The 27743-nt window shown below is 38.1% G+C and overlaps 1 protein-coding gene across 1 annotated transcript in view; it reads right to left on the reverse strand.

Annotated features, from left to right (window-relative positions):
* col27a1b (collagen, type XXVII, alpha 1b) overlaps positions 1-27743 on the reverse strand; it is a 115349-nt gene that overhangs the window by 72632 nt on the left and 14974 nt on the right. The window contains exons 4-5 of the mRNA XM_036598416.1: positions 21380-21433; positions 3163-3216 (exon numbers count right to left, since the gene is read on the reverse strand). Coding sequence (XP_036454309.1) covers positions 3163-3216; positions 21380-21433 — 108 coding nt within the window. The remainder of the gene's footprint in view (positions 1-3162; positions 3217-21379; positions 21434-27743) is intronic.

Here is a 27743-nt window from a genome sequence, read left to right on the forward strand (position 1 = left end):
GTCCTCACGTCTAATTTAGTCAAACCCATCACAAAACCAGGGCTCCACTGGTTTTAATTAAAGAGTCATGCTCACATGGTTGTTTTGCCAACATTAACCCTGTCCAACAGAATATCTGGCTACTTCAGGGATTATTTCTGTTGAATGTGACAGCTCTGCAAAATCAGCACATCCCTAGCTTTTAAATGAGAGCACCTCACATGGAAAGTAAACAAAAAAAACAGAATAAAGTTCCCTTAAGATCCTTCTGTTCTAGCTTTAACCAAAATTTATATAGTGAACTTAAGCTTGACTTCAAAAAGCTTGGAAAACACCTATGAATGGGTGGTGTGGAAACACTAGTGCAACACTTTTCTGAATACATAATATAGTCACATGCAAAGGTTTAAATAACACCAGCCAAATTATATGACTTGTTTTAAATTTTAGCAAAATTCCTTTTTTGTTTTTTAACTGAGTTTAACATGTTAAAAAAAATAAAACTACAAAATGTGCCATAACTGTTGCACCAGGCACATTTTATTCTATTTTTTCTAATATGTTAAATTAAGAAAATGAACAGTAGATGTGCATTAAAATGTGCAGAAGTGTGTTCTGTGTAGAGCAGTGGTCTCTAACACGTGTCCTGGGGAGCTACCTTCCTGCAGAGCCTAGTTCCAACCAAAATTTGCCATGCCCGCTCCAGCTAATCACTCTTAACTTACTCTTCCCAAGTTCCTGACTGGCTGGATCAGATGTATTAGAGTTAAGTACTAAGCTTATTGGATACAGGTTGGAACTGAACTGCAGTAAGGTAGCTCTCCAGTACCAGGGTTGGAGACCACTGCCATAGCGGATGTGTTATTATATGTTATTATTATAACTTATTTTCACACAGAAAACCATCAAAACATAATTTAACCATGTGCACTTAAACATATGCATTCGACCGCATATATCACAATGTTTACTTTCATTTAGGATAAAATATATCAGCATGACAATAAGTCATTCAGGGACGAAAGAAAAATATTGTTAAAACTAATAAGACTATTGGATAAAATTAATGAAATAAAATAATATCATAATAGGCTGCCATCCAATCAGCTGCTTGCTACTATGCTAGTTAGTTAGTTAATGTCGTTGTTGTTGTTTGTGGCTCTCTAACTGATCTAAATCTGTCTTTATGACAAATGAAGGTGTTCCTAAAGACATGATACCCATGATATACTCAGAAAAGCATACTAAGACATAATTTTTCTTCATCTTACTGTCCAACTTTACAAAACCTTCCTCCTTCTCATCACCCAACATCACCAGCCTGTTGTAGCAATATTACAGGCAGAGAGATACTCAACTGGAACGGGAAACATTAGCGAACATAGTTATCACATTAATAAAAAGTAGAAATGAGCTAATTTCCTTTTGCATCATGCCACAAATGAGGTTAGCTAAAATGAGCTTGTCTATTAAATGTCAAACTGTTTGGCCTTCTTTCTTTTACAAACACACAGAGTGGAGGGCTATAGCCAGTAACCTAAGAAGAAATGCTGGATTTCAATGCTGGGTTAATAATGAAAGAGCTTTGGGATTGCCTTTATAATTAAAACTGGCATCGCTGTTTTAAAGTGACACAAATATCTAGTTAAGTAGGCGCTGCTCTCTGCATATATTGGTTCATAATGTAGAGCTATAGAATAGATCAAAGCCCATGCACATATTTGATGACCGCTTATTAGTGTGTGATAAAAGTTATCCACAAATGAGGTCCAGATTGCTAATAATAAGCTCTTAAGCGATTAAAGGTTTACCTACAGTATGCTTCAAGTCATCAATGCAGTTGCTAATACAACACAAGCTCCATACTGAATAGCACACCAGTAAAATTCCTGCCTACAAAGCAAAGATGAATCCAGTGACTTGGAACCAGCCTGAACTGTGCCATGTGACATTCATGGCTGGAAATACAGATGGCACATAAGAAGCCAGTTGCAGTGAGGCGGGAGTGAGAGCTTTTGTTCTACAAGAAGTGACTCAATGACTCAGTTGGGCATCAGCAAGCAATTAACATTCTCCTCAAAAAGTACATGGAGTTACTTTGGCTCCTAGCTCAGAAAGATGCAGCTGCTGACCTTGCAAACCTCAAAAGAAGGGTAGCCTTTGCTTTCCCAAACTGATTCACTGTTATGTGATACATGACTGCAAACCCAAACTGGAGATCAAAAACGATGACACAAAAACTGTGCTTTTGTATTATAAAGCCAAATTCAAAGTGGTACAAATCTGTAATTTCAGTGACCACCAGTGAGATTCATGATTTGACTCAGTATGAATGTGCAAAGTCCACAAGTCAATCATAATTCAGGAAGAAGATAATGAAGAAAATAGTAGTCCTGCTCAAATCAACCTTGTGGTAATGTAACACAAACCTGATAACTGGCTAGCTGTTGTAATTACACAAACACTTAGACCTTTTACAAATTACATTACACAACCTCTCCTGGTAAAATTAACTCAGCTCAAATAAATCGTGCTCAAGACATTACTGACAACTAATTACTGACATTATTTTGTTAAAGACCTAAAATAAACACATTTGCTAAGAACCTGGGGCCAAATTAGAAAGAAATTTTTTTTTCTTTTCTTAAAAAAAACTTTAAGAATTTTCTAAATGTTCTCTTAACTTCACTCTTAAGAACAGTTCTAAGAACAAGTAGAACTCTCCCAAAAAACTGTTACTAAATGTTTTTTTTTAACATTATGAGACGCCTCACACTGGTCTTAAGACTGTGAGAAGTGAGTGGTAAACCTCTTAAACTGTAGTTCATCACTCCAGTGTTATCATTTTTTTTTCACATCATCTATTTACTCACTTCTAATTCTATTTTGGTAATCATTTTTAAACAGCTCAAGTTGTTTATGGTGATGAATGTGACATTTTTAAATTTTATTTAAAAATGATTTGAGAATTTTTTTTTTTGGGAATGCATTTACGAGTATTCTTATGAACATTTTAGTGTTTGTCTAAAGATCCTCTGTAAGTTCCTTCTTAGGAAAACTTGGGTGAATCTTGCTCTAGGTTTAGCGGAAGTTATGGTAGAAGATCTATTTATTCTCATCAAGTTAAAACAGCAATAAGCAACTGACATTTGTGCATAGCACACGACATGCAGCAGTACAGACCTTGAGTCCGGAAGGCCCTGGACGACCGGGATTTCCATGTGGACCTGGAGGACCCTGCAACACAAGCACATGGTTACATTTGTGTGCTGTCTCTTCCATATTTACAATGCAATCGCTGCAGGGCACTTAGGCCTGGGTCGCGGGCCTTGACCTGCATTATTGTTTTTTCCCTTAAGAAGAGCTGCAGGAGAAAAGAAAGGGGGGAGAGGGACGTAAAAAGTGTAAACAGTGTCTGGCAGTGGTTAATCGTGGGGCAGTTTGTTTAGCTGGGACATGTCCTTAGCCTGTATGAATCTGTCCAGTACTGTGCACGCAGCAGCTACAATGCGTTGATTGTAAATGCCACTGCTTTTTGTGTCTTGTAAAGCCCTCATGATTTGAGCATTACAAGGTGAAGGGTTAAAGATCCTGGTTTACAGCTCTCTTAGAACATGGTTTTATAGATTCTTCTGAACTATAGGTTACCCCTTTGGGGTTTAAGTTAAACACTGTTAAATGGCCCATAGTGTCGTTTCTAGTGGTGTATCAACTTGGTGATTTGCCTCATTTAAGGATGCAACAACAGAACACAATGGAAGTTCAGAATCATTAGAACCTGTAATCTGATCCGGTTTCTTTCATGCAGCCTTAATCTGCAATCTTGTGGTTAGGTTTGTGAATCATTCCACCAGTATACCACTTCCAAAGCTCAAAGCACAGCTAGCAGCTTTTTTCATATTATTGTTATCACTGCAACATTAGCACGGTTCTTCAGAATGCAAAGAACCACAAGAAAACTATCACGAGGAACAAAAAAGCTTTTATGTTTAAACGGTTCTATCCAGAATTTAAATAGTAGGAAACTTCTTTCATGTTAAACCCTGACAGCAACTCGAAACAAGAAGTGGGCAACATGGCAAAATACAAACACGATACTTGTAGACATCTTCACGCTGCAACTAGGGCTAAGTAAGTACCAAATATTTTACTGTTTTGAATATTCTATCAAAAATGATACTGAAAATCCAAACATTCTATAAAAATAAGAAAAGATCATAACATGTTTTACTTTACTAACTGCTTTTAAAAAATTCATTGAAATACTACAAAAGTAATGAAAAAACATCCCTGCTATATAATTACTTCACAGCAAGTTGCATTAAAATGCTAAACTGGGGATTCTGCTCAATTTGGCAACCCCGGTCAGGTTGCTGCTACTGTTTGAACAACGTTAACTAGGACAGTTCAATTCCAGACATTTTAGAAACAAATGATGATCCCAAAAACCAAGACATAGAGAAAAGACCTTCTATCTATAAGATAATCTGTAAGAGTGAAATATTAATTCGATTTTATCTTAGCAAAGAAATTTGGAGAGCTAACGCCAGCTAAATTAACTTAGCGACTAACAGGGGCTGCTAAGTATTACTTAATTCTCCTTTGCCAGCTCCTTCAGATAGGTTTTGGGTGATGCAGTGTTGTTTGATTGTAGGAACAGGCAACATGTTTACATACTACAGTAAATGAAAGAGTATTTCAAGACTGTGAAAGTTTCAAAACGTGTTATTCAGTCCCACTCTAAACAATCTATATATGGTTTGAATTCAGAGATTTAGCGATGTCACAAAAACTAATGCATTTACATAATCCACCAATTCAGCCTACAGCAGTTTAGCCCCCCTCATTCATATTAAAGCTAAGGAGATAAGGTGTGTATAAGGAGGACCACTTTCTGAAAGAACCACAATACATGGCCAATTAGAACAGAGATCATTCACACATTTCAGTTTTAAAGGCACCAACAAAAACAGCATGTTTCATTCTAAGGGATAAACAGAGGGAAGAAAATCGTCATAAAAATGTAATATAAAAATTATGATGTTTTTGGTACTTAAACCCACACAAATGTCAGGAAAAAATTTCAGTACAAGAAAAATGTAGGATATCAGCTCTTTAATAAAATATTCAGTTGAAATACTAACAACACACGATATACTCAGAAAAGTTTATCATGACTAAATGTATTGTGATAACAATAGTTTATCATATCAGCCACCCCACCTGAAATTTTCAGCTGAGGAATTTAGCCAAAGACCTAATTTAAGATCGGACAGTTATAGCAGTCATATGCTTTATTATTTTCCCTAGAATGCTCCAAAAAGTGATGTCTTCCAAGAACTCACAGCTTCAGAAGTTGCGGCTATAAATAACATGCGAGAATTTTTAAGCGCTGCTTTCAGAAATTCCCTTGTCTATCTGCATTATGTCAGAGCTCACGTTGTTCTCAGCTTTTGCTTTAGGGGAGGTCAAGCTTGACCTGAGCTTAATGCCTGTGTGTGTGCACAAAACCTTTTTTCTTTGGACCATATGGAAAATGACTCTCTGTTTGAGTTACGGCATATGGATGTGATTATCTTCATCCTGTCACTTCACCCACACACATGAGGCCCGCGTGGAGGGAGGGAGGTAGGGAGGGGATAAGAGAAAGAGAGATGTAGAAATAGGGAGTAAGCAAAAGAGAGACCAAAAAAATAAAAAAAGTTCTGAAAGACCAGCTGATGGTCAGCTGACCTACACACTCTGTCCAGATGTCACAGGTGAGAAATGATAATGAGAACAAATGAGTGCAGCAATAACTACCACTCACCCTTAAACTCAACAAGGCAGCTTAAAACTGAGGCCAAGACACTGGAGTCCAGAATGCTAATATGCTAGCTATGTGCTAGAGGGGATTCACTGCCAGTAGAACCCAGCAGAAAGCAGAGATTAGCATCAGCATGTGTAGATCCATAGACGAAGAGTAGATATTACAGTCTAGGCCTGCACAATATGTCATTTGTTACTCTTCATTTTCATATTGTTCTTAATAATAGAGATATCGCAGAAGGCACAATCTGCACAAGAGCCATTTAAAAGGGAATCCCACTGATTATTCCAAAGTTCTGTATAATTCAATAACTGCAATGTTAACATCATTCAGATGTTTCTGATGTAAAAACTTACTGACTCAGACTTACTTACAGTTGTAGTGATAGGAACCAAATGTCACAATGTCTGCAATGCACATGTTGCCATTTTATTTTATTCCAAAACAATCAGTAACCCAAAACAAGTTTTTATATGTAATGTTGATCATGGTAGAAGAGTGGCAAATCCAAAAAATATTGGGTTTTCTTTGGACATTTTGCCTCAGAACGCTTTCTATATATCCACCATGAAAGGATTAAAAAAATGTTTTTGGACCAAAATCTCATCTCAAAATTATAGTTAACCAACGTCTGAGTTTTCAGGCAGTGTATTCATTCATTCAACCATATCATGTAATAACTTTCTGTGAAGCAGCTTTCAATGGAGCTACGGAATAACGGAAATTTGGGGAGAGAACCTGCCAGAAACCCCTCCTTCTTCCAAATGAATGCCCTATAAATTCCCTTCTCTTCCTTTAGTTTCCCATGTTCCCACAATTCCCACCACGACCCCATCTCCTCTCTGTTCCTCAGTTCTTTCTATCAGTCCTACCACCATCTAAAAGGATGGGGGGTCTGGTCTTCTAGCTTCAAGCCGGCCAGAACTCCAGCCCAAGTTCTCACAGTTATCTCTCCTTCTCTCAACAGGTCTTCCCTCATGCAACCACCACAAGTTGAAGGCAAGGTATAAACTTTCAAAAAAACATTAATCTCTCTGGACATCTGGTCACCACTGTGGACAATTCTGACTCATTTCACATCAAACCACCCTGAATGGCTTTGTTTGTATCTTAATGATTTAATTCAAGTGAATTTTTGAAAAATAGGTAGAATTTCCCTTTAACCAGCCATGATGTCTTAATTTTACTGTGTGCTGTTTTTCACTGAGCACTTTACTAGATACACCTATCTTTACCCGAACAGTCACAGTTCCAGGTGAGAGTCTCTTTGAGTGTTTTGATGAGTAAAGTAATTCATGTAGTCCAACAACAGCCAATTATTCTGGTCAAAATAATGAAGGCAAATCTTTAACCATGTCAAATTATTGATTCACCAAGCAACAAGCTTGCAGACCTGTTTATATTTGTCATTAAAGTGAAACAGTCTAGAATATTCCAATATACAGATAATATCTAGATATATCCAGATAATATTCCACAGAATATTTGAAAATGAAAATGTCTAATAGTTGCAGCCCTAACATCAAAATAAGCACAATACTGGCACTTTGTTCATACTGTGCAGCCCTACTGCAGGCTATTACTAACCCCCCTGTCATAGCTGCAGTGTGTTGTGATGTGTGCTGGTCCGGTCGTGAGTGGTGCTCTTTTCCACAGACCTGCCTGCTGACTCTGCACATACTGGGCATATGGAGACACTTACCAGAAGCTCATCTACAGATTTCCGCCTCCTTATTCAACAATTCAGTGCATTACTCTGCATACTGCAATTTGCCTGGATGCTGCACATGTGGCAGTGGTTTAGCCACCAGACAGAGCCAGGGAGCAATATCTAGGGTAAACTTATTAAGTTACACACCATATAGAGCATCACAGTGCTAGAGAAAACATAATGGGCGAATGAGAGAGGCTGACTGGTAGGAGGCTCTCATCTTATGGATCACTGACGACTGCCCATGAAGTTGGTAGATTAAAACATCAGAAAATGTACCGTGTACAGATTTGGACTAAAGTGATATCTGTCTTGCAATCTTTGATTTCTTTCAGCATGTTCCCTTTTAAATGTGTAGTTCATTACCAGATTGTTGTGTGGAATCAGAACATTCTGCAGCGCTTTTTAATTTTTTTTTAAGTGGTCACGCTTGTTAAAACACATGCTGGAGCCTTGCACATAGGGTTTGTTGTGGTTAAATTAAAATGAATAAAAACAAACAAAAAAAAGAAAAAGCCTTTTGCTACATTTAAAAGCAAAATAATTAGGGATGGATCATTACTGATACTGGTATCGGCTCAATACTGTGCTCATTTACTCGCTTAAAAATGCACCTATACCAACATCCCATGGTTCTATGTGACGTAAGCCTAGTGTACACTGCTGCGCTAATGAACAAACCACAACAAGTGTTTCTGACGCTGTAGCAATTGGAAGTAAAACCATAAGTCATTTTAAACATTCTGCTTTGGCATATTTCCACAAGGAAATTATTAGCCAATTTTTAAACACACACTAATGAAACAAAGGCAAAAAAGTGGACATTTCTGGAACTAAAGTCCATAGAATGACTGAATAGAATGGCAAGGTATAATCATTAATATGTTGATGTTTTTATGTTGATGTCTCTGTAAAAAAAACAGTGCAGTGTCACACTGGTTAGCAAAGCTGTAGCTCAGTTTGTCAGTGTTTCTCTTCTGTACCTGGATGCACAGTCCAAACACAATACTTGTGCCTGACAAAATAAAAAAATAAAAAATAAAAAATAAAAAAATCAGAAAATGCTTTGAAAGCAAGCAAAAGTCATTACATTTTGATGGAAGATTCAGAAAAAAACAAGAATTTCGACTTAAATGATACAGTGCTTAATATTGTGGCTTTAGCATACAGGCAAATGCTCTTTTATTGCACAGACACTTCAGCAGACAGCAAGTGCCCAGCTTAGCACTACTGTACACAGCGAGATAGCAAGCAAGTCATTTCTAGCCATACATCTTGTTTCTATGGTAGACATTAACACCCACTCTAACTATCCCACAGCACAACACAATACAGCACAAACGACTAAAATATATACTCACTTAGCACTTTATTAGGTACACCTCCTTATATCTACATTTAGCAGTGGGTAAGAAAGATCTTACATACTCTTTAACACAGCGCAGCTGTAACAGTCTGCCACTGAATGTGCTTCACAGCATGTTATTTTAAATGAAACAGCTTTATTTGAAAAATATTCACAGACAGAGCTGTCTTTAAGGCTGCGTTTCACGTAGCATGACAATCAGTGTATGCAAATAAATCATAGACCTTGTCCAAACATGATGGTCGATACAAACATGCAGTGTAATCTGGTTTTAGAGGACATTCGACAGCTCGACCCACCAAACAAAAGACTCCAACAAGACGTAAACCTTATTTACGTCTAAACATTATTCTCGAATGTGATTCCTGTCATCACTGTGCTACAGAGATTGCTTTTGAAAGAAACAGATGAGGATCAAATACTTTACTTTCAGCTGTACAGAATAAGTGTTTTTCTGATGTGGAACAAAACCTACAAAACCCCAGCACCGCTACTCAATTCAACGTTGCTAAAACAGCAAGCTAATGCTCTTCATTTAAAATCAGCTAGATATTAAAGATTTAATTGTTATGGTACACTGCACTCTGTTACACCAATGACTAATTAATTCAAAGTAGGTTGTTGCTGATAATGGTATCGGTAACAGCAAGTACTGAAAAACATTCATACACAGTCTATAAAAAAATTATAACCCTACTAATAATACTATAACTTCATAGGGTAAGCTTTAACCATTCTACTATTTTGACAAAGACTGTAAATACACAATTTATTATAACTATAGATAAAAATACTAAACTGTACCAAGAACTACCAAACCATACCAAAAACAACGTTAGCTTACAAGTTTCTGAGAGCAAACTCACACGTGTTTATTTTCTCTGGTTAAACCAGGCTTCTCTGTTGACTTAGCACATAACTAGTCGTGCTGAAACGGGTTACTTAAGAAAATAAGCTCCAGAAAGGAGCATTCTTTCAGCATTCGCAGCCCTTTTTTCAGAACACATGCTCACACAAAGTGTGACTCTCACTATCGTCTATCGGGGATGGTTACGGGATGCGATCGGACAATTATACAGGGTGATTCAAAAAGATTCATCCAATTTCAAAGCGCCATATTTTTACAACCGTTAGGCGCCTAGGAACCAATCACATACCAATTGAAAGAGGGGGTCACAGAGTTTCTGACTGTGACTGGAAGATGGCTCCCTTCAGTCTGCGAGGAGATGGAGACCCCTGAGCAGAAAGCATTTTGCGTTCTCCACTTCAACAAGAGTGAATCCGTCATAACTGTGCAACATGATTTCCGTCAGCAGTGAACCTCCAACAGCTCGGAGCATTTGTCGCTGGTTCCACAACACTGGATAATCTCTGAAATTGCACTGAAAGAGCCGTGAGTACAGTGACACCCGACATGCTCAATCGAGTATGGGATGAATTTGACTATGGCATTGATGTTGTCCGTACAGCTGGAGGAGGTCATATTGAGCACTTGTAAAATCACATAATAAAATCTACGCTCAGTTAACCCATCTACAGTTTACTGCATTGTTCTGTAAAGATTTACAAGTGAAATAAATCAAAATCAGATGAATCTTGTTGAATATACTGTACACAATCTCACAAGCCTAATGAACTGAAAAGTGAATTAATTTACTTGACTGGAATTTGTACATACTTTTCACAGGAATGAAATACATCAAAAATGCAACATAATATAATACCTTTGTGCCATTCTGCTTACATGTATGTACAATTATGTAAAAAACTGGTGCACAACAAGGCTGTGCATGATACAACACAAAATACACTTCTCTTTCACATACATATACATTTGAGGAAGGATCATGCAAAAAGTGGGAGTAACGCAATAAGCAGATGGAGCTATTACACATGCGGCTGATTACATATTCTGCTAGACTTACTACAGTTTGAGCAGCTAATGGTGGCCGTTTTTGCATAGATTTTCCTCCACCTTTAAAAACGAGGCGTAAATTTGCTGTTGCGACTTTTAACAGTGGCAGAAGATACAGCGGCTGGAGAGAGGCACAAGCCTTAGACGTGCTGAAAAAATGTTAACAACTAGAATAACTGTGTAACATTATAATAGCTTTATAGTAAACGTTTAACTTTATAGTAACTTAATAGAAAAAAAGAAAAAATGTTTTAACTTTGTGTGTTAATGTAACAAGATTTTACTCCAAGTAAATCTGAACCATTTCTTCTAACCAGGTCTATTTATCATGAAATGTTATTAATTTGGAAATTATGTACACATTAAAATGTGCCTCACTTTTCCAATTTCATAGGTTTGACTTTAGGGTGATATTAACTCAGAAATCCTGCTTTTTAAAATACCTCCCAGGCTTGTGTCGGTGTGCGCTGTTTTCTAGGGGCACACGGGTGGCAGGCGTCTCATTCCACCTCGTATATCTCGGGCTCATTGGCGTGTGGTCAGGTTCCTTTACTTCTTTTATATGAGTGCTGAACTGTTGTCTGTAGGGAAAATCCCCTGCCAGTGGCTGCTAAAGTACCTCAGGGGGTCTGCTGGTCTGGCCTCTTTGATTTCAACACAAAAAGCAATTTTGTACTGGGACTATAAGGCCAACATAGCTAATAAGTCAGAGAAGCTTCGACCTCACCAATGAGGGAGATGCCTAAATTATCAGACATTTGCCTCTAACCATGCTGAGTTTAAAATTAATTTGAAAGATACTTGCTTATGTGGTTTCTGACACTGTATGACACACTGTTATCCGTACAAATGAACAAGAGTATATCAAACAGCTAAAACCAACAGTAGTAGCCATTAGGAGTGACCGTTAAGGCAGAAACATAATATCACAATACTTCATGCCATTATCTGAATACACGATATGCAGGTGATTTTTTTTTGTGGTTTGATAGATTAGATGCAATCAGAGAAAAAGAACCAGTAGTTCAATAAATAATATCAAGAACTATGAATATAATGACTTTTATTTAATGTTTCACATACTATGCTCTACGGATGTCATAAACCACCAGTGTACTTCAAACAAAAACAGACATTTCAAAGCAAAATCGATGTAGTTTTTGTAATATTATTGATGCCAAACCCCAATCTGCAAATGGCGTCATTGAATATTTCACACATTAGTTATATGATATTGTCAGAGTTCGTATTCAAAAATATAAACACGTATTGCCTTTTTGTTTGTTTGAGAATGCTAATCTTCATCCTGTTGCATATGAACCCGATGTCATCAAGTTCACAATGAACCCAAACTTGCATGATTACTGGTAAAAGAATGCTGTCCTCCATTCATTCTGGTTCACTGGTCTTGCCAGTTACTATAATGGTAACTGTTTTAGAATGATTAGTCGATGTGCTCTGGCTTTAAGCTTACTGGTTTAGCATTTGATTGGCTAGTTGTTGTGGACTTTAATAATATAGTTTCTAAATAAAGGATTGTGCTTAAATGCATTTCTGCTTTTGCTGTATTAAACTGGTACCAAGAATCATTACATTTCTAGGTAATTTTTAGGTATTGTGACAGCTACTGTGCTGAATCCAATTAAGCAGGACTAATTATGGTCTCTTTGTAATAAAGCATACAGTTGGTCAGTGTTCTTTAAGTTATAACCGTATCCAAAATACATTCAGAAATGCAGATTGTGGCTTAATTTATCAAACTGATAACTATAAAAACCACTATAGGCTTTTGGACACCAAACATGCCTTGTTGAACTGATTACATTTGGGAATGGGGTAAACTGTATAAATCTGACTTTTCATTGAAGTATTGCTTTAAAAAGTCAGCCTTCTCTACTCTTTTCCTTTTGTGTGGATCAAACATCTTTACACACTTTGTGTAATGGTCAGTGGTCTGTTTTTGAAAAAGCCAAAAAAGTCTTCTGAAGTCCAGTCTGATTTTTGTGGTCTTGAGCAGACTCCAGCATCACAAGAAAAGGGAGCAGAGGTCAGATTCACACTGAAGATCACTGACTTTTATGGGGCTGACGTGTGGAGCACTGTCCTTTACAAGCTACTGAGAACAGACAAGCCACATGACCCAGAAACACAAACCATGACTTCAGCCACATTAGGAAGCAGTTAGGTTTATAGTTTTCTCTGACTTGTATATGCTCATTCAGAATGGGACGATGTATTAGGAAAAAATTCTATAAACATTAACAATGCCTCTAACATATGGAGTCCTGGCGGAGAGACTCATGTAGAATGACGACGGAAGGAAACTTTTTTTTTTTCCACCACTGCGATTTACAGGCAATATTCTCAAGTGACCATGCCAAAATGACAAAGCACAAAGCCTTGGCCCATCACAGTGGATGCTTGGTTATTCAAAGTGCTTGAGGCTGTAAGAGTGGTCAGAAAAAGACAGAGTGCCTGACCACATTCATGCAATCCCTTCGCATTTCTCTTACAGCTCTGCTCTGCTCGTAAACACTCGGTCCAAGAGGAAAAGAAAAAACAGCAAATCTGACCATAAAAGATGAAAAGTAGTAAATGGCAAATGATATGCTGACACAGCGTAGGAAAATATCACCGTTCAGGGGGAAGCAGTGCCTGCCAAATTTGTGAAAAATCACAGAAACACAAGTTCTCATTTGGACTAATGCTTTTTATGAGTCAGTTGTGTTTTTAAAGACGTCTTGTGTGCACACATCCACGTGATCGAAGCGTGGAGGGTCAGGTCCCACGAGCTACATTGGCCTAGACTTCTGACCCTGAATTGTCCCATATGAAGGATTATGGAGGTCCTCAGTCATACATCTCCAGGAACACAACCAACATTTTCCACTTTTAGTCCACATTAGGGGTATTCTAAACGTTTGTAAACAACTCGCTGGACCGGTCTGACTTAAGCCATAAAGTTATAAGAGTCTAAACATTTTACAAGCTGTGTTGGCAGTTACTGCAGAGGATTGGTCACTTTCCCATTTGCACTGATCTAGATCCAGCTGTCTCTATGAGGATCCTCAGGTTAAGACAATAAGCGGAACACCAATGCTGGTCTCGGGCTGCTTTCACACCTAGTTTGATTTCTAAAGTTCGAGCCAGAGCTCAGGTATCATATAAATGTATTATCCTATCCCTGCTTCATAGTAAAATAGAGATGTCTAATATAAATGAATCACAATTAAAGCAATAAAATTTTTAAAAATACATAAATCTTTTTCCCTGCATCTTGGTGATTGAATGGTTTGTCAATTTAAATCTGACCAATCAGGTCGATGCTTGGCCAAAAGTATGTTCCTTGATCCATGTGCCAAAATCAAAAGCTTTGCTTTATTATTACTTTGTCTTCCACTATCAGCAGCTGCTCATGAGTGTCAATCAAGAGTCAAAAGTTGAAACAGACTGACGTGCTGCTAGAAGAAAAGGAAAGCAAAAGGTTGCAGACCGTCATGAAAATGCGTTCCCAGGAGCAAACTCAATCAGGGTTCACTTGGAAGCGGATCGAAACCACAGATTTTTGGTAGACAACTGTTTATTTGTTTAGTGCACACTCCAGTACAGGTGGAGTGTTCACACTTCAAAATGAACCAAGCACAAGAAGCTATTCGACTGGTCCAGACCAAACGAGGTAGGTCTAAAAGCACCCTCAAACCAGCAACCTCTACCTGCACCCTGAGGAACGCTTCATCCTGCCATAGTACCACGGTCAAAGGTCAATTGTCAAGACAGACGACAAGTCCTGAGGGTACAATTTTCCTCCCGCATCTGTCAAACATGACATTATCTGTACTGTGTCATTAGTAGAACACAAACACACTGGCAACTTTTACTGCTTTTAGCGTTTGTGCAATCTTTTCTACTCCACTTGTGACACACAGATCTGCTCCAAAACAACAGCCCTAATTCATTAGTTGCTTTTATGATGAAGAGCCTACAAAACAAAATATGTGAACTAAATTCAGGAAGGCTTTCAAAACTGACTTTAACATTAGCATGAACTCTCAAAGAGAGATTGCTTCATTTAAACAAACTGTTTTTAATTAAAGCACCGAAATCAGTCGGGTGCTGCCATGTGCGTGTGATCCACATATTGTTGTATTGAAGCTCAAATCGTACTCTAAACTCAATGTACACAGGAAACAACAGGCAGTGAATTGATTCTTTCTGAGATCATTACTGCTGGTTCTTACTACATCATGAATTTTGCCTGGTAAATAACTTAGCTAGATGGCATAATGCCACTTTCTTTTTCAAATACTGATACCAGAACCTTGAGTATCGGCCGATAACGATACTGATCTGATATACTCATTCAATACTGGGGTAATTACTAAAACATTTACCCTTACAAATTACTAATTACTTCTCCCAAACTGTAATGGAATTACTTTACTTGTTATACCCTGGAAAAAGTGATCTTACTACTTGTTACTTTATTTCTTTATAGTTATGTTTGATAAAAATTACACTGTTAAAAACGCAGAGGCTAGTCAGTTGAAACGGCCTCAAAAAAAAAAAAAAACCTTCATCAAGAAAATGTACAGCTTACGGAGTTGTTTCTGATTGAAAATCTAGTGTGTTCTCTCTCCTTCAGCATGGGGATCTTTAACCATCAGTTTCATATTAGCGTGATTAGATGCTCTGACAGATTGCTGGTGGAGTTTACAGAGCTTCCTGCTCTCATGCTGAGCTGCTCATATTCACAACTGAAGTCGCAGTGAGGCAAAGCAGGTAGCAAATTATGTAACAGGACCAGCATATAGGACAGCCTTTATCGAGGATATTTATGGTTTTAAAGCATTGCACGTGGTAAATATTGTTCTCTTAGAGTTATGTGTGCAATGCAAGGACCACAATTCTTATTGAGTCAGTGACTGTAATGTGATTACAAAAATATAATCTATAATGTGTTACACTATTCATTACTTTATAATGTGTTACCCCCAACACTGTTGATTTCTAATATTAAGCTTTAAAATCTGATTTTGCATTTAATAATAATAATAATAATAATAATACATTGTATTTATAACCAGCTTTTATGGCACTTAAATACACCTTACAGACACACGATAACAAGCAAACAAATAACAATGTATCAAGACATCAATAAATACTAACATAGCAGCAATATACAATAATAAGTACATATCGCTGTTGTCGGAAGAAACCCTCGTATCTTCATTTTTGACTTTTTTCAGTTTTTGACATTGAAAATGCCTGTTGCCTTTTACACTGTGTGTAAATTTCATGATGAATGGACTAAAAGAAATGACCCAAAATTACTTGTAAAAAAGTCTGGTTCCATTGACTTACATAAAAGTAGAGTATGGGTTTTCCTTTTTCTGTAAAGTTATCATTTTGGAGATACAAGGTTTTCTTCTGACAACAGTGATATAATAAATATAGGCATAAAATCAACATAAGTGCAAAACTTAATTTGAGTGTTGCCATTAGAGTCAAACTCACACTGAATAAGCCAGTTCAAAACAGTGTGTTTTAAGGTGGGATTTGGAGATAGGAAGAGAGTCAAATTTACGTATGTCTTGTAGGACAGAGTTCCAGAGGCGAGAAGCAGCATGACTGAAGGCAGTAAATCCTATGACAGTCAAGCGAGCAGGGGGTGTAGTGAGAATGATGGAGGGAAAAGATCTGAGCATACGGGACAGTGTGTGGATGTGAAGGAGATAAGAGAGACAGGGAGGTGCTGGGTCATGATGAGCCTTGAAGGTAGGGCTGGGCGATAAAACGATAACGATAATTATCGCGATATAACTTTTCCTCGATAGAGCGATAAGACATGTCCTGTAAATGTTCGATATAATACACCTTTCTCACACTTCCACGTTTTAGCGAAAGCCCTGGTGGCGTTTTCTACTGCAAGGAAAGCGACACTACTCTGCTGTAGCCAGGAGAGGGCGCACTTCCGAGTTTTTCGACATGATTAGAGAGGGAGGGGGGCACGAGTAAGAGGAGTCTTTAGCGACGGCTGAAACGCGGAGTTATACAGTGCCTGTTTGAATGGAGCCACGGGCGATCTGCTCTCCTGTGACCGAGTCTGAGTGACGAGGTCAGTGGTGTAACTGTACTGTAGTGAACCCACCTCTTTACTAACATCCTAACCAGCTTTAGCAGCGTTAAATCACAATCCTCACAACTACAGCACTGTTACAGCGCTCGGACAGTCATATTTAAGTATTGGTGCATTCACAAGCAACGAAAGTGAAAGAAAGAAGTGGGTTTCATGTAAATTACAGCCCTGATTTAAACGAAAGTAAACTGAGGAAGCTGTGAGGCATTGGAGAGCGGGAGAGTGCTATCTTTCGAGGCTAGCTGTTTTTAGCAGCTGGCTAACTTGAAGCAGCGCTTCGTCACACCAAAACAAGGAGAATTGATGATACTGTAGATCAAACACGACACAAAAGCACTGCTTTCAGTTTAAACGTACCTAAAGGAGGACTCTGTTTGTCTGGTGTGAGATATACTGCGGTTCAACCCTTACACTACTACGATAGTAATCTATAGAGAAATCTAGTCGTCGCTAGCTGGTGTCTGAATACTGTGATGTCATTTGTAACGGGGTAGCCGAGCGCTCGACACCAGACAGATAAAATAATCTGTTTCTTTCTTAAATTATGACCATTACAAAAACGGCCGTGCTTTTCCAGGTGATAAAAACAGCTCAGAAACCTTCTCCCACTGCCTCAAGACAGATTTGTGAAGTGTTCCACTGCTTGGTGAGTGTTTGTCGTGTTCCGACCATAAAGGATAGTTTAAAACCAAAATTAACCACCCAGGAGCAAAAATCAGCCTTTAAACGTTAAAGAAATAATGATTTGCCATTTATCGCGCTATGTATCCATATCGAACGATATGAATTTTGTTTATCGTGATAACGTTTTTGGCCATATCGCCCAGCTCTACTTGAAGGTGAAAAGCAAAATCTTAACCCCTTAACATCCCAGGCTTATTATATATTTCAGTACCTACAGGGACTTCAGAGCAAACTGGTTGAGCTTAGGTTATAGAAATATGTAATAAAACATTGGGCCTGCTAGCAGACCCTGGCCATTTAAGGGGTTAAAATCAATACGGTGTTTAACAAGGTGCAAGTGGAGTTGCTAGAGGAAAGGGGTGATGTGTTTTATGGAAGGGTTCTGGTAATGATGTGGGCAGCTGAGCTCTGGACCAGTTGAAGTTTATGGAGGAGCTTAAGAGGGAGATCAGAGAGGACAGATAATGGCAATAATCGATACAGGATGTAATCAGGGCATGTGTGAGAATGTAAGTGCTGTTAGATGTAAGACACGGATGTAGACGATTGATATTACATAAGAGGAAATATGCAGACTGAATGATGTTATTGATGTGTGCTTCAAAGGATAATGTGCCCAGACTCTTAAACTGGGAGGAAGGAGGAACTACAGAGTCATCAATACTCAGAGAAAAACTGTCAAGCTGGGCCAAAGAAGAACCTCTGTTTTATCACCTCTGAGTTTAAGAAAATGATGAGGAAACCTTGATTTAATTTCCAGTAAGCAGTCAGAGTGGATTTAGGCCTGGTAGACAGGTAGAGCTGGATGTCATGTCCATAGCAGTGGAACTGAATACCAAATTTCCCGAAGATATGGCCAAGACATAGGGGGTAAAAAATAAAAAGAAGGGGGCCCAAACTAGAGACATGGGGTACACCACTTTACATCTAAATTTAACATTTAAACACCAAGCAGGACCTTCGATCCAGTGCATGTGACATTAATAAGTGAAGATATATGAAGTGGTCCGAAAAAACCACATCTCAGTAAAGTATATCCACACAGCTGCCACAATAGCTACTCCTACAAAAGCTTTGTGGAATAGCTAGCTACGTCTTATGTTAACATTAGACTATGTGACCTTTACTCCACTTCTTCTTTATGTTTAGGGCTGGGTATCAAAACTTAATACTTTTAAGTTACTGACAGAATTACTTCAATATCAATATGAGTGTCAAGAAATTCTGTATAATTCAATACCAAATTTCAGGTAGTCAGTCTTATCATCTGTGATCAAAAAAGAATGCCGGCTCCAAAATCTAGACTGCTGATCGGCTGTCTAAATTACATTCTGTATCCATGTGATTAAAGTCTCTACTTCTTGATTAGTCTGTAATCTGTTGCGGTCAGTAAATATACCCACTGCAACACTTCACACCGAATCCTAGTTTAAGCCACCTCCACTTTTGTTCTGCAATTTAAAAGAAGGTAACAAAAAGTTTAGAATTCCCTATAAAGTAAAAGTATCAATATAGGTCTTGAAATAAAAACATTTTAATATTACTCAGGCCTAGTTATGTTGCAAGCTTGTAATATTTCAGGCTAGATTTCTTACAGAATCAGATTGAATTCATTCTTTTTTACTTTGTCAGCCAGTCTAGCCAATGGTAACAGCCCAGTACCAATACTGGATATCAAATCAGTGGCACATAAGTATCAGTGCTGCTTCTTTTGTCAGCACCCATTTTCAGGGCTTCAGAGGTCCTTAAATTTAACCAATACTCTTTGCATCAGAAAATGGAATGAACAATGTTCTTATACACTCTCACCCACTGGCTTATGGTCCTGGATCCCCAAAGCCCCTTGACCAGGTTCTCTGAGCTGCTAAAGAGCAGGCGAACGTCACCAAGGCTGTAAATGCCTTTAATAAGACGGCTACAAAGGCCTCTTTCTTTAGGTCTACAGATTGGGTTCCCACAGTGCAGCCCTTAGAGGCCCTGCTAAAGGGCAGCCTACAACAGGTATCTCACACAACCTTTAGACTTACACACAGGAAAGCCTCTTTGAACTGCTGAGAAATTAATACGTTTGTCTACTCTGTCCTATTCAGCAGTTATACGGATTGAGTCCACAAGAATCTACACTTGAGACCACTCTTCGTATATTTAGTTTGTAGTCATAATAGCCAATTATAAATGTTATTCATTTTTCAGCATCACGAAAGCAGAAAAAATAGATATAACAGAAAATAACAGCCTCAACAACTACACCTAACACCACTGTTTTCATTAGTTAGTGTGTCCACCCTTTGCGTTTGTAATAGCTTCCACTCCTCCAAGGAGACCTGCTTACATCTGTAAATCTGCAGGGATATTTTTCCACACCTCAGAAGTTCAGTCTTAGAAGTTTGCTGCATTTTCTGTTTCTCTCCAAGTAATCCCAAACACATTCGATGATGTTGAGGTCTGGACTCTGGGTGGCAGTCCATTGCTCAGTTGGACAGAAACACCAGTCGATTTTTTTCAAATTTAAAGCAAAAGCGGAGCTTGATTTTCTGGCATTTCTCAAAAATGAAAGCTTTAGATACCGGTGGTCTACTTGGTCTTGCATAGTCCCAGTTTCATATCTTTAAATGATGTTTTAAACTTCAGTTTTGTAAGGTTGAACTTATTTTTCTTTCACATTTTTCTTCCGTATACAAATGGATTATCTTACACCTCCTTCCCTCAGAAATATCTCCTGAAAAATGAATAAACTGAAATTAAAAGCCGTTCTGACTGAAAATGAAACAAATGAAGGGTGGTCTCTGACTTTTGCCCAGTGCTGAAGGTTAATGTAACAAGGTTTTATTCCAAATAATGTTGGGTTAGGGTTAGTTCATCATGAAATGTTCACACAGTATTTAAGGACAGTTGGAATGTAAAAAACAAAATAAAAAACAAAGTTATGAGGTTTTGCTGATATCTGGATTAGAAGACCACAGAGTATAGCCTCTCTCTTATCCCAGTCTCTGCTGATTCTCTAATACAAACATTTTCTGCAGCACAAGTGGAGATAGATTTGGATTTGCCAGAGTTCTGCTTTCTGATGGCTAGCATTCAATTTCAACTGGCATTCCATGACCCTATTAGTCAAAGGAAAATGGCCTTGAGAAAACAGCAACGGCTGAGTCAAAAGAGCTTATGAAAAGCCGAAATGACTTCATAACAAACACGTCTCTTTCTCTGGAAGAATCTGTAGTCATGTCTTTCAAGTCTCTTACCGATGAAGTAATTCATAGAACACGAGAAATTATTTACTGATCTTCTGTAACATATTCCTCAGGTAGAAAAGGGAATCTCCAAGGCAATAAAATAAGGCAAGTTCCAACCAAACAGAAAATGAAAGTCTAAGTAATATAATTTCTGCTTTTCTATTAGGCATAAAATATTGCTCTCTGGAACTATGACTGAGTGTTCTCAGTAAGAGTCAGTCTTCCAAGGAAACAGGACGGTTACTCAAACCGAGTAATGACACTGACCTTTGGGACTTGCTAAGCAAGGTGAGTTAGTGTTGATTTTAGCTTGTTCAGTGTCAGGAACCACTTAGAGGGTTGTAAAATGCCAACTTCATCACCTTTTAAATCTGCCTTGGCAACTGAACTCTAATCATCATAGCGCCCCAAGAAATATCAAGTTGACAAAACCGTTTACTTAATCGGACTAATTAGTTGGGGCATGTTGACGGAACATTGAGAATATGTTTCCCTGGGGCAGAGCTGGGGAACACACATCAGCAGGAGTTCTTTAGGACTTACCCGGGGCCCTCGTTTCCCTGGTAATCCTGGCTTGCCGGGAGGCCCTGGAGGTCCCTGGAACAGAGAAGGAGAATAATGTGATGTGGAGTAAGACCATTTAGTGTTGTATGTCCACCTGCTGACATTCAATAAAGCCTCCAACATCACAGTAATCCCTGCAATGGGATAAAAGCAATGAACCATGTCCAGTAAGGAGCTGCTTCCAAGGTGCTATTGGCTACACTTTTAAAATTAAACGTGCCAAAAAAGGTTCTGTGGAGTGACACCACAGAAGAACCTTTCAATGGATTGTTCTTTAAAAGAAAACATTTTTCTTTTAAACATCAGAAAAAAAGTTATAAAAAAAATAAAGTTTCAAGAACCTCCACATTTCTATACCAGTTAAAGTGTTTTCCCAGAACCACATGTCTAAGCCAAGAACCTTTTAGGAACCTTTATTTTTAATATTATATAAATGTGCCAAAAAGGCTTCTTTGGAGCAATCCCATAGAAAAACAACTCTAGGATCTCTGCAGAACCTATCAATGGGTGGACCTTAAAATAATCATTTTTTTGGTAGACAAATGTAAAATCTCCACATAATGTTAATGTTCTATGATGATTAAAGTGTTTCCCTAGAACCACCAAGCCAGGAAACCATTTATGAATCTTTATTTTTAATAGTAAATTCTTGTAGGGATCCAATAGAAGAACCTTTCGAACAATGCAGCTTTGAAGGTGAGGCATGTGAGTGTGAGGAATACCAATTAAAGGTGCATCCAAGTCAAGAACCACTGAGGATGTTTTATTTTTAAGAGTGTACTTTCTGGCTCAAAAGGTTGCAGCATCAGCCTATGGATCTGTCCATATGTCAACACTGAGGACAAAACAAATGAATTCTAGCAACAAGCACATATGAAAGAGGTCTTTCAAGCTGTATAATATACGTTGCCATTTGAACACTGTCACATAAGAGGTGGGATTGTCTTCAGACAAAGTCATTGGTAGATTTAACACATTGCTACATACAGCCAACATGGGACGTCCTTTGTATCCAATAAAATGAGCCCAAACCACTAAAGTTTTACTGAAGTCTGACTCACTTTACTGGCACAAAATCTCTGTGCAGACTCCAGGCGTAGGCACCCTTGTTAATTATGAGCATCATCTAGCTTTAAACCAATTACACACATGGATTAACTGAGCACTGAGGGGTCACATTTAACAAGGGGTCAGCCTCCAAACACAGAGCGGTTCGTTTGGTCTAAAGGCTGGTGTTTTGTTTTCATTTCCTCTGTTAGAAAGATACGAAAAAGCAGGGGAGAGATTACGCTCCGGGCTAACGGCACCTGAACGCCACATTGCTGGCTTTAGTGAAGTTTCAGCTGAATTATCGTCCTGATACTGTATAGCAGAGTGAGACATAATGCTGAATGCCTAATTGGAGTGAATGTACATGCATTTGTGGAAAATGTGTGCGATCGTGGAGTTGTAAAGCCATTTTTCTTTCAAGCAACGTCCTATAAGGTCCTGAAATGTATATCTTTCTTATAGAGATGGTACAATACCACTTTTTCTTTTCTAATACTGATACTGAAACCTTCAGTATCAGCAGACACAGACCTGATGTTTTCTTTCAAAACTACTAAGCTTTAAAATAAGGTATTTTTAATTGAAGTACTTCATTTAAGATGAGCATCTAAACGTTGGCTATCATGCTCAAACTACTCACTCTACTAGTCCACAGAAAGAAATATACAACTAACATCATCTCACATAGCTTTTATACAGCGCTGACTGAGTGTGTGCAAATTCCAAGTGATAAAATGAAAATGCATACAAATCAGTGATTTTTGAAGCTCAGCAGCTTCTAACTGACTTATAACGACTGACATGCTTAATGACCTTTTCCTGCAAATTTTAGTGCACAATTTCTATTTACTTGCTGAGTTTCACCATTTTCCAAAAAAAGCATAAAATAAAAAATAAGCAATAACTTTTGCACAGGCAATATGTTGTTTCACTGTTTTGCCAGTATGTTAAATTTAAGTAAATGAACAGTAATTGTGCATTAAAATGTGCAAAAGTGTGTTCTCTGTAGAGAATGTGTTCATTCATTTTCACTTAGAATTTGACCAGGACCCCCAAACTTTTGCATAGAACTGTAGCTATTGTGAGTGTGTGCTATTTCAGGCTAGATTTGTTACAGGATTGGACTCGGATTCATTCTTTTTTTCACTCTGATATCCGATTCAGCATTTTCCGCTGATATCAGCACAATACTGATGACTGCTATCTGTGCCATCTCTACTTTCATGTCACCTGCAGAACAAAACAATACCTGGAAACATTTCTCAACAGCTGCGGCACTAGCAAGACTCTAGAACGGGCCTATATCCACCCAAAGAGAATGGAGAATGGAGCGTTCACAGATTTTCTGGTTTCCGTTTGGTTTTATAACAATTCACTTTAAAGTAGAAGCCTATTAAAGATTTTCAGGCACGTTTTCATAAAGTCTTAAAGGCACATGTGCTATATGAATGGAAAGATTGACTTTGCTCTTTTCCTTGTAGGTCTTTAACAAATGCTATATAAAGCATGTGTAGGCCAGTTACACAGAAAGCTTAGAGCTACGCTAAAAAATGTTTGGATATGCTGCATGTTTGCTTAACAAGCTCCATGTAGTAGGATCGAGAGAGAGAGAGAGAGAGAGAGAGAGAATGAGAGAATGGGAACAGCCCCTCGGAGCCCCCAACCTCTTCCACGTGGCACATTTCCTCTCTGGAGTAAAAGAACAGTATTAAGAGATCTCTCTCTCTCTCCATAAAAGAATGCAGAGATTAGGGCAGAAGGAAACAGAGCCTAAAGTAGACGCTTCTTCTGAGACTCTTTTTCCTGCAGTGGCATTTGCTCAGTGTTATATGCGTGTGCCAGTCATACTGACAAGAACATCTGGCCTAACATGCCTACTCTGCCACTCTCTGAAGTATGACTTTTTTTACTGAAGAAGAAGTGTAAAAGTGCATGATCATAAATGTATTTAAAGTAAATCAATTTTTTTAAAAGGGCATCCTTTTATTGGGGGTTGGAGGTACACATCTAACTGCACGTACATAAAGATTTATACTAGAACTGCATGCCTCATCCACTTGTCTAGAGCGCACAAGCACGCTTATATGCTTGTTTTCCTTTACAAGAATTTGGGATGGACATTGCTGGAATCTCTACTAAAAAAAAAAAAGATTTTTATTTTAGCAGCCAATACTGAATATCAGATCAAATAATTTGTTTAATTAAGGCCAGGACCAGAGCGGGACTTGTTTTCAAACCGGGAGTTACACACACACAAAATCCACCAATGTCTCGCAGTGTCACTACGTCAATCTATAGGCTATTCCTAACATCAGTGCAGTCATCACCCTGCATATTCTAACACTTCCACCAACCAATCAGAAAGCTGGATTCACAAAATCACAACCAACACTGCAGAACCTTCCCTATAAAGCATGCGTTTGCTTACCACAGACACAATTTCTGTCCAGAGACGATGACTAATCTAAGTTAAAATCAGACAACTGAGACTTAAAGTTAAAGATGTACAAGCTTAAAAACCTAATAATTATCCAAAAGCCAAAAACACAAGTTACTGCCACAGCGGGTAGACCCAAATGAAGATGAGGAAAACCAACTAACCAATTTTATGAAAAACCAACTAACTAATTTTTAAAAACCTAAACCTAATCATCATTGTAGACAAAAACACATTGCCATGGCATGCATGAAACATGTTTATTATCTGTTTACGTCTTACCTGTTAGGACTTAATGCACTAACTTCAGCTTCATCTAATAATCTAATCATCTAATCTCCATCCACTGTACAAGTCTCAATTACAGTCAGTAAAGCGGGGCTGTATCACTTGAGAAGGGACTGCTGGTTTATCCCCTAAATTACTACATATGCACTTGGATGTAACATTTACAGTTTGAGTGTTCTTGTGCTATGAGTTTATTCATTAGCTCATAGTAACCGGCCCAAAACACTACAGGCCCACCAGGAATTCTCCCGACTCTCCCAATCAATCATCCACTCCAGTAATGAGTAAGACCATAAAAACAGTTTTTTCAGACGCCGTGTTAAGTGCTAGCTCAAACGTCTGTGTTAAGTGCTAGCTCGACGCTGTCACCTTCTGCGGATTCTACTGTCTCATCTCAAACTAATGTAACAAGCCTGTTTTAAAAATGTAGAGAGTTAAAAGTACAGAATTTTCTTTTGAAATGTACTGAGTAAATAGAAAAAGTATTAAATGACGAATACTCAAGTGCAGATACCATAAAAAGATTACTTAAATACAGTAATGAAGCACTTGTACACCCTCAGCCACCTTGTGGATTTGTTCAACTCCTACACCAACATACTTAATTTAACAAAATGAAGCACTAATTAACCAAACTAGGTTTTAGATGACAACTACAAATATAACTGGGCTCGAGGAGAGTTTTGGAAATAATTAAACAAACCCAGATCACTATTTACTGCATTATTTTAATTGTTTATTGTATTAGCGCATTTCAGAGAGAATAAATGTTTACTGCCCAGATGAAAAGCTTTTTAATTCTAATTTTTTAAGTGCCTAAAACCTTTGCACAGTACTGAACGTGATTATATATATATGCCATATATATATATATATATATATGCCCAGCACGCAGAGAGCATGACACAGCGCAGTCATCATTATTCCCTCTATTATATTATTCAGTGCCACCAGGTACAAATCTGGTTTTGACTCAAACTCAAAGTAAACCCACAGGCATCAATTAGTGTTCTGAGATCCACCCTGTGGTGTGCCTTGTTGGACAGCTGATAGTGCTCACAAAGGCTACGAGGCTCTCACTGGTCTCAGGACAGCTATAATTTACAAACTTAGTTTAAGCTTTCTATTATGGGGGAACAAGCTTTTACAGCATTATACACCCTGTCCTATAAAAGTCAAATTCTCTTGTGTTTCTTTCTTAAAAGGTTTCACAGCCTGAATGGTACCCCGTGTCAATGTTAAGAGTACAGAGAGTAACAAGAGTTAGAGTATATACATGGTGGGTTAGGCTGTGCAACATCAGGTGGTCATCATGGCTCACAAAGCTCCCTGACCCTCTGCCCAATGACCTAAGCATTTAACAATGGGAAAATGAGAGTAAGTATTCTATAGCCAGAAACAGCACCAGCCAGCATTGCCCATTTTTCAAAGGATTACATAAACGGGCTGAGAACCAAGACCACCAAATGTTCAGACACACCACTGATGACACTGCTGGAGTTTCCATCCATCCCAGGACTGCTCTTTTCATCCAGACAAGCATTTTTCGGCTGCTTAAAACCATGATTAATGCATGGTATTAAAGACTGAACGAGTAAACAAAACCGAATGAACACGTGCTGCATCAATGTTTTGCTCTACTCAGCACTTCATATAATCCAAAAAAGAAAATATCAGAGTTAGAGTGCTCCATGGAGTCTGGGAGCACATGTCCATGGCCAATAACTCATATTTAACAGGTTCTTAAAAATAAGCAAAGTGCTAAGTCTGCCATCTGGCTACCATAAGACACAGTTTGGGGTAGGAAAAAATGATCTTCATACCACTGTCGGTGTTCTGTCACATGTTGAACATAGCTTGTTATAGTTTTGAAAGCTGTTTCAACATTTTGCACTGTAAGAGAAATTCAATATTTGAACATTTAACTGTCATACATTTTCAAGAGTAACTGCCACAACAGGTGTTTGACATCCAACTGGTCATTTTATGAGCATGAAGGGAGAAACCCTACAGCTCTAAGTAAACTTTTAGGATTTAAGGCTCCTTTTCATCCGCACTTATTAAGTGTCTAGCACAATGTACAACCCCGTTTCTAAAAAAGTGGGATTTTGTGCGAAACGTTAATAAAAAACAGAATGCAATGATGTGCAAATCATTGATGTGCAAGCCCTATATTTAATTGAAAGTACAATGAAGAATACACATCAAATATTGATTTTTCTTTTTTTATTTATGTCCATTTTGAATTTGATGCCAGCAACATGTTTTAAAGAAGTTAGGACAAGGGCAACAAAAGACTGGTAAAGTTGTGTTAGGCTAAAGAAACACCTGGTAGAATGTCTCACAACTAATTAGGTTAATTGGCAACAGGTCGGTATCATAGAGAGCATCATAGAGAGGCTGAGTTTTTCAGAAGTAAAGATGAGGAGGGGTTCATCACTCTATAAAAGACTCCACAGGCAAATAGTGCAATTCAAGAACAATGTTTCTCTATGAAAAGTAGCAAAGAATTTGGGGATTATCATCTACAGTGCATATCATTAAAAGATTCAGAGAATCTGGAGAAAT

This window comes from Colossoma macropomum, unplaced genomic scaffold (assembly GCF_904425465.1).
Source record: "Colossoma macropomum unplaced genomic scaffold, Colossoma_macropomum, whole genome shotgun sequence".
Classification (NCBI taxonomy): domain Eukaryota; kingdom Metazoa; phylum Chordata; class Actinopteri; order Characiformes; family Serrasalmidae; genus Colossoma; species Colossoma macropomum.